This window comes from Priapulus caudatus, unplaced genomic scaffold, assembly GCF_000485595.1.
Source record: "Priapulus caudatus unplaced genomic scaffold, Priapulus_caudatus-5.0.1 Scaffold240, whole genome shotgun sequence".
Lineage (NCBI taxonomy): Eukaryota > Metazoa > Priapulida > Priapulimorpha > Priapulimorphida > Priapulidae > Priapulus > Priapulus caudatus.
In genome coordinates this window covers 53453-62355 of record NW_014577301.1, presented here as the reverse complement: position 1 = coordinate 62355, position 8903 = coordinate 53453, and the positions used below count along the sequence as shown (strand labels likewise).

The following is an 8903-nucleotide window of genomic DNA, read 5'->3' as shown; positions in this document are numbered from 1 at the left end:
ACTAGGGGGGTCCGGGGGGCGTGTATTTTTACCGTACGACTAATTAATGCGTAAAATCGCCACCACACCATAGACGGTATTTGGGGTTCTTGTATATATAAGATAGCCGAGTCGGTGTGCAGTTAGTTACAGGTTAACTTGTCTACTGTCTGCAGTGCATGCGTGGTACGGTAAAAATACACGCGTCGGGTGTCCTGGTCGAACGGCAATTCTTGACGGTCGATTCCCGCGCTGGCAAACTTTTATTGTGGTGGAATTTAAACGGGGCGGAGGTAATTCAAACGGGGCGCAACGATTCAAACAGGGGGGAGTTTTCCCAAACGGGGGGCGCGCGCGCCCCGTTTGCGCAACGTAGGGAGAACCCTGCCAGGGTACGTTCCGGCAGTACCCCGGGGGACATAGACCCTCTCAGCAGTACTAACATTAATAGAGTAAAAGTACTATTAGCCACAAGTTACCTTCGGAGTCTCGCTTCTCACTAATAAGTACAAGTGTGTATTATATGGCATGCAGCGAGGTTTTTTGAGATTTGAAAAGGAAGAAATTCGAACAAGGCAGCCATTACTGTTTGAATTCTGCATGATTTCCCTGCACTCTCGTCAGTTCTCGCGCATGCACATTAATGCAAGTATGGAGTTTGCCAACTTTCCAAATTGTCTGATTATAACATGAATACCTAAGCAAATACCAGTTAAGAAGTCTGCCATGTGTTAGATGACACTTCAACGTGTAACAAGTTAGGTCAAATGTGGTAATGCGATTATTTTAATTACGAAATTCGACGTGTTTTTAAGCTACAAGGTTTTTTCATATGAAAGGGTGACATGCTCCTACGCCGTGTAAGAGTCATAAAACCTGTTCCATAGGCACCTGGAACGTTTCAATAGTAAAATGCTAGTAAATAAGCACGAAATGTATTTACTACCGATCTTAATGTTTTTCTTCTCTCTTTGGCCTATTATTGCTGATAATTTCCTGAAAATGCCGTTCAAATGGTCCTCTGCAACACACAAGTACACCGCACACATGCCGCTATGCATGAACAACAAAATTATAGAGCAGGTGGAAAAGCGTGATCACAAAATTTGCACGACACTAGCTTCATTTCTCAATATCAGAGCACAAATCCACCAACAACAGTCTCCATTTTGGTATCTATGCCTAGCTAAATGTTTACTTATATTAAAAATATAACTATGCCTTTTGGTACTGCCTACTCCAGCCATAGATTTCGCGAATTCCTGCAGAAAACTCCCATTCCACCAAAATGTAAATGGAGAAAGTATATGGAGGAACCTCTTGTGGGGTTACATTCATTAGTCGTGGCATTACGGTTATTGACATTGTATCTAGTGCACTGCCTGCAGTGTACTGTACTTGTGTTGCAGAGGAGTATTTGAACGACATTTACAGGAAATTATCAGCAATAATAGGCAAAAGGCAGTAGAGAAACATTAAGACTTTGGTAGTAAATACATTTCGTATTCACTTAATTAGTAAATTACCTTCATAATATTGACACGATCCAAACTGTGGCCTGGTCCGGTCGGGCTAGTAGTGCTGAAGGGGTCGTTGTCGTATCAGGTACTACAGATATGTACCCGAGGTACATATATCATATGTATACACAAAGTGTACCAGACTTGTACTACAGAAGTGTACCCTTACCCTAGACCGAATAATTCAGTCCCATATAACCTTTTTTATATTTTGGTGAGGGTTATATTGGGACAGAACGGTGTTCATTGAACTTTCGTGAGATCGCATGCAAAATGCATGCGCTGAGAATGCGGCCCGTACGCCGCTATTGCCGCAAAAAAAAAACTACCGTTCCCTTCTACATGACTTTACCTTGCTACAGATATGTGTATGTACATTCACTTCAATCATTATTCACTTCTTAAAAGATTGTTTTCAGAAACCGGCTTCATTCCACTTTCATAAAAAACATTCGCCATTTACAAACAATCAGACCAATCAGAGCGAGTCTATCAGCCCTCCTGCAGTGCTGCAGAGCCTGCAGCGCCACAAGCGAGAACCAGGCTATTGTAACACTCGCTCTGATTGGTCTGATTGTTTGAAAATGGCGAATATGTTATTTACGAAAGTGGAATGAAGCGGGTTTCTGAAAAACAATCTTTTAAGAAGTGAATAATGATTGAAGTAAATGTATACACATATCTGTAGCAAGGTAAAGTCATGTAGAAGGGAACGGTAAGGTTTTTTTCGCGCCAATAGCGGCGTACGGGCCGCATTCTCAGCGCATGCATTTTGCATGCGATCTCACGAAATTTCAATGAACCCCGTTCTGTCCCAATATAACCCTCACCAAAATATAAAAAAGGTTATATGGGACAGAATTATTCGGTCTACCCTAACCCTAGCCCTCACATAAAAATATAAACAATATTAAACAACCTAAAACTACCTCGGGTACATATCTGTACTGTAGTAGCCTACCTGAGGCTGATACGACAACGACCCCATCTGCGCTAGTACTACTACTACTACTAGTCTACTACTACTAGTACTAGTAGTACTAGCAGGAGTAAGATAATATAGGATCCTATATTATATAGGATCCTATATTATCTTACTCCTGGTACTAGTAGTAGTAGTACTATTAGTACATTACCAAAGCTGCTACATGTATAAACATGTACGTGATATGGAACCACACCACTTAGTGTCTTAATTCTTATCTGCGTTTTAGATTAACTTCATTGTTTAATACCTTTTTGGTGGTTTACTTGTTTTTCTCGTCTTTACCGCGTTGCGCATGGTGGCTGACATATTGTCTTGTGCGGGGCGCCAATGCTACAGAACGGCGGCTTGGCGAACTAGTAACCATATGCCATCTCTCCGTCTCCGACGGTCTCAAACGTCAGAAAGGACAGACAGCACTTGTAAGGATGTTTTTTTCAGGAGCTGGCAAGCGCTTTAGATAAAGGAAAATGTAGAAAAAAACCAAAGACAAGTTTTATCGAACTCAAACGTGATCCCATTACTAGACGACGAATTTACCACACGACATATCGCCCCAGCAAATCAAGCGCTGCTACCGCTTCGACTTCTATTAGAGTAGCGTTTTAAACTTAACTTTCGTAAATAGGGGGGTACACTCTTAAAAATTAACAGAGGTCTTCTTCAGGGTGTTGTCTAATAATTTCTAACAAGAAGTATGTCATTTGTTGTCAGAAAGGCGGGACAAAACGTCGTTTAACCGAGGGTACTCACCATGATCACTGTTCTTTGGGATCTCTTCAATTTTTGAAATTAGACCACCTCAGACGCGTTTTCTGCGCGAGCAGGGGGGGGGGGTCCGGACCCCCCTGTACACGCCTCTGGGAACTGTAGACTCTGATACCGTCTGCGCTTGCACTGACGGGTGGGGTCCAAGGGGTAGATTCATGATTCATCAAGCTGCGTACGCAAAATATTTTGCGTAAATCTTGTGTACGCAATCGACGTTGATTAGTTGCGATTCATCAACACAGCTATTTAGTAAATTTTCGTACGATTTCGCGTACGCAAGCGAGGCCGTTTTAGGTGCGATTCATCAAGCTAAAATTTCACATATAAGACATTGGTATATTTTTTACAGACGAGCTGAATCGAAGTGGGCCTAGTAAACCACTCGAAAATTTCCGGCAGGTGTTTCCAGGCATAACGCCGCAGCATGCATTATTTATTAGAAAACATTAAAATTACTACACTCAAACTAAAATAAATAAATAATTACATACTACAACAGACAGCGGCGCCTTTGACGCTTTTTTGTCAAGCTTGGCATTTGTTTTGTTTATAAGCGACAGTTCGTAGTTAGCAGTGTACAGGGGCACACGCACGCACGTTGTAACGTGCACAGCACGCGACACGTGTACGTACACGGCGCCGCACGACACGCCGTGTACGTACGCACGCCCGCCAGACCGTAACGCCAACGCACGCACGTGTACGTGACACGCATCGCGGTCACGGTCACGGTGCGTTACACGAGCACGGTACGGGCACGCACGAGTGTAACGTCACAACGCACGCACGAACGACGTGTACGAGCACACGCACGCACGCCACTGCGTGTTGTCCTGTGCTTTCAATCGAGTGTTGAACAGCAATCATACAATACGAAAAACTGAGGGCAACTATGCACATCACCCGTACAGCACTCCTGTAGACAGGACTAGGCCTATGGGTTTACAAACAAGAGAGGCGTCTCAGTTTTTGGTTCCTGATGGTATGTGTCGCAGCAGTGTGAGTTGTTTTATGCGTAGGCACGCCGCCTCACCAGCCAAGCAGGCTACGTGGCGTAGTGGATTTACAGCGGAATTCATCAACATTTGCGCGACGCAGTGCGTACGCTGGCGTTGATGAATCGCACCTACGAGCTTTGCGTACGCTACTTTGTTAGAAACTCTGTGTACTCAATACACTGCGCAACGTTGAGTAGAATCCGGCCCCAGGGGCCCGCTTAAGTGCCGCTGGCGGGGTCGCAGCGGGCCAGAGCCCTGGCAAGGGGTCCGGGGAAGCTCTCAGAGTTAGCTAATCAAAGCTCCTAAATTGCTGACAAAAAAATTGTGCAGGGGAACGGCAAGGAGCAACATATAACATATGAGATGAACCCGGGGGGGGGGAGACTCACAAATTATGGTAGGTTCTGGTATGTTTGCCTACTGCAAAGTGTTAGAATAATGGGGGGGGGGGCTTCTGGAACTAAGCAAGACGCTGCAAATGGTGGTCTCCTGGAGCTGGTTTTCTGGAAACTGGTCTGCTGGTCACTGGTCTATGTTTCGAAACTGGGGGTCTCCGGAACTACTAAGATTTCGTTGAAATTCAGTGCTTGAAACTGGAACAAGCGTCCTCTTAATAACAGGGGTCTTCCGGATACTGTGGGGGGAACAGTGATTTGGCTTTAAATACATGCTGTAGGCTAGGCACTTGAACGGCAAATAATTGTTTTAGTGTAGTAGGAGGAGAGAAAGCCATGACCCGGAGAGAGTGAACGCACGCACACACACACCCACACACACACACGGATGAGCACCAACTAACTAAAGCTTGAGCACAGAGGCCAGTGTACGGAGAGAGCATAGCTATCAGCGCTTGCGCATATCGCCATACGCCATAAGACTTCGAACTAGCAGCGAACACACGAATAACCGTCACCGATATAGCCAGCGTACATGTATGCCGAATCGCCGCGGGTCAGTCTAGCAGCAGCGCTGTGGCTGACTCGCTCGTAGGACACGCCGCGGTAGAGTAATCAATGCGCGTACACATCACACAGCACCACACGAACGGAGCCGCTAGCGGCACGCACGGCACCGCACGCACGCACACACATCACCACACACACAGGGCGGCACACACCAACCACGAACACAACACACACAGGCCACGCTAACTGTGACACGAACGCACAGACCCGCAACGCATAACTCCGCCTCTACTCGTGGGCGCGAAGGTAAAGATAAGGATAGCATGTAAGAGTATTAATTGACGGTCAGTCGCGTGAACGTTGAAAGAATAATTTATAAGTTGTTAACACTTAACACCCTCAAGTGTGCCTACCTTTCCGCCGGGAAACAGCATCATCGACAAATGATGGTCCCAACTTGGGACTCCCAAGGAAATAACACCTTGACATCGATTATCAAATTAAGCACAGGTTTTATATGGATTGAATTTCGACACTTAATTTTTCGATTTTTCGATGAAAGTGGTCCAGCTTGTAGGCTACATCACTCATTTTTTGCGATCCCCCTATTATTTGCAAGAATCTTCTTCTTCTTTACCTTTTCTTGCAAATGATGGGGGGGGGGTGACCCCCCACCCCACCCATCATTTGCAAGACATTTGCAAGATGTTTCTTTTTCTTTTTCTTCTTCTCCTTTTCCTTTTTCTTTTTCTTTTTCTTTTTTCTTTCCTTTTTCTTTTTCTTCTTCTTCTTCTTTCCTTTTTCTTGCAAATGATAGGGGGGCGACCGCCCGCCCCTGCTCTTCATAACATTCAACATTTGTTGATTTTGTGTACGTTTAAATTGTGATGTTGCATACCAGTTAGTTTATTTATTTACTTATATATTTTTTATGCTCTTGAGTTATTGTTTGTTGAAATTAAGTTTTATTATGCTAAGCTATTTGACTGATCATACCTGTTCTCCTTTGCGTAATCACCATGTATCTTTCATTATGTTAAACTCATGTATCCATATAACAGCCATCATATATGTAATAATATCACATTTAAGGAGTGGCTGACTCGAAGTCTTCACAGTCAACTCGCCCTCCTACGCAATTCTTAAACTAATATAACCAGCTATATTATGTATGTATATTGTAATACGTGAATAAACATTTTTCAATTGAATTGAATTGAATTGAATTGAATTGTTTTGACTGTTTCTCACGATTTCAACGCTCGCGTATTTCACGCAATTTCACTTACAATCCGTCTGCTACGGCCTTCACACTGCTCTTCGTATTTGCGCGCGCACTTCTTTTTAGCCCCCGATTTAGGAGTGGGCAGAGTGGACAGCTGCCCACGGGCCTCCACAAACCAGGGGCCTCCACATATTTGATTTAGAAAAGAAATTGTTAACACGTTCCCCGCGGATCCACGAGTCAGCTCGTGGGAACAATCAAAACGCATTCCCGCGGATCCACGAGTCAGCTCGTGGATAGATTATTGGTTTTTGGACCAAGTTGGTATTGACCACTAATAAGACCACCATTGTATTTAGGCTACCTAGTTGGACAAGCAGCAGCTGAATGCTGTAAAACAGCTGTGGCATTTTTTGACTTCCTCGAGGCAATTTATGTGTTCTTCACATTTTCGACACATCGTTATGAAATTCTTACAGACTTACTGAAGACTGTGAAATCTGGTCCTGTATCTGTGAAAAGATGGTTTCTACAACACGATCGGTCATGTCGATCATATGCAGTAAAAACACTCGTCCAAGGCTATCACCCAATCCGGGAAGCACTTGTCAAAATAGCAAGCAATAATGATAAGATGACAAAAGCACGTTCTGAGCCAAATGGTCTCCATGACAGGATGTGCAAACGAGAGACTGGCATCTATGAGGTTTTTTGGTGTGACATTCTTGACAGAGTTAATGCCACAAGTCACATGGTGCAAGATCCAAAATTTCATCTGAACACAGCAGTAGCATTGTTGAAGTCCTTGAAATGTTTTGTACATGAAAAACGAGTCCTTTCATGTCTATGAGGAGAAGGGAAAGGAGCTCTCTGGAACTGATGATTATGTGCAGACACGCAATCGTCAACAAAATGTGCGCCTCAATCCATTGGATTATGGACTATCAGAAGAAGCTGCACTCTCGCTGTCTGAAAAATTTCGAGTTTAGAATTTTCTTCCAGTAATTGATCAGTTTATGAGTTTATGAGTTTATGATTGGAAGCCTATGAGAACACATGTTCTCTGTTAGGTTTCTTGTCTATCCTGGACTCACTAGACTGTGCTGAAATCGAAGGATGATATAGATCAAACACTTGGAGTTGAACTTGTGCAGTTTGCAGCCTTCTTCACTCATTTTTCTTGAAGATGGAGATGATAAGATCAAGATGGGTAGAAAACATTTCCTTTACAAACAGTTGATGGACAAGAAAGTTGTGGATACATTTCCAATTGTTGAGATAATGCTACGGATGAACTTGGTGCTCATGGTCACAAATTGTTCTGGAGAACGTTCAGTCAGTAAACTGAAGTTCATTAAGAATAGACTCCGTACTACAATGTGTCATGATAGGCTCAGTCATCTGGCCTTGATGACAATGATGAGTATTGAATATGACATTCTCAGAGAGATTGACTTCGACAAATTGATCCAGGACTTTGCAAGGACCAAGTCTCGTAAAGTGCCTGGTCTGTAAATATTATATGTAGGGTCTACTCTACTATATTCTTGTTATGATTGATCATGATTGACCTTCTACTCAAAAATAATCTATGGATGACTGTGACTGTATCTATGTCTTGTTACCTTTTAGTTTTTAGTATTCTTTCTAAGGTAGGGTGGACCTCCACAAATGATGGCTGCCCACGGGCCTCCACATGTCTAAATCGGGCCCTGCTTCTATTACTTGGTATCCGCAGTAAATTACCTCAACAAACATTGATATCGGGTATTTACCGGGTTGATAGCCCTATTTTAAAATTTACATGAGTAAATTACTAAATTTGCCGTAATTGTTGATGTAGGCTTATATAGGCCTAATTTGATTCCAGCGAACAATAAAAGGCCACAAATGTCAAACACTTTTGTTTGTTTTTGCATTTTCATTTTGAATTTGAATTTGAATTTTACATGTAGACCCTATACTTTATAAAAAATGGTGGTGCGCGGCGACAAACACGCCGATCGCAGCCCGCCACAACTTTTTTCCTGTTTTTGCGCACCGCGAAAAAACGGCGATGGCCCATTATCACAAGTTATCCCTTTCTTGGATTTTCCCAACTTGGGACCTTTGCCAACACCACCAACACAGCCACCACCACCACCGCTACGAACACCACCACCACCGCCGCCACCACCACCACCACCAGCAGCAGCAGCGCCGCCGCCACCACCACCATCATCATCATCATCAACAACAACAACAACAACAACAACAACAACAACAACACCATCACCTTCACCACCGCCACCAGCAGCACCACCACCACCACCTACACCACCAGCAGCAGCACCACCACCACCACCACCACCACCTCCACTCGCGTGTGTAACGACGTTGTAGCATTTCTCTGTCGGCCGTCGGAATACCACCGACGCGCGGGGTGCAGTTGAGTGAAGCCATAAACAAGGCGCACGCTCGCTGCGTCGCTGACGCGTGCGCCCTGCAGTGCATTAAGAGCGGCGGCGGCGGCGGCGGCGG

The 8903-nt window shown here is 44.2% G+C and overlaps 1 protein-coding gene across 1 annotated transcript in view; it reads right to left on the bottom strand.

Moving 5' to 3' along the window:
* The window catches only part of LOC106807897 (nucleolar complex protein 2 homolog), a 24507-nt gene extending 21636 nt beyond the window's left edge, over positions 1-2871 (bottom strand). Inside the window, exon 1 of the mRNA XM_014810403.1 lies at positions 2735-2871. Within this exon, the coding sequence (XP_014665889.1) occupies positions 2735-2793 (59 nt within the window). The 5' untranslated portion in view covers positions 2794-2871. The remainder of the gene's footprint in view (positions 1-2734) is intronic.
* Positions 2872-8903: the final 6032 nt, after the last annotated feature.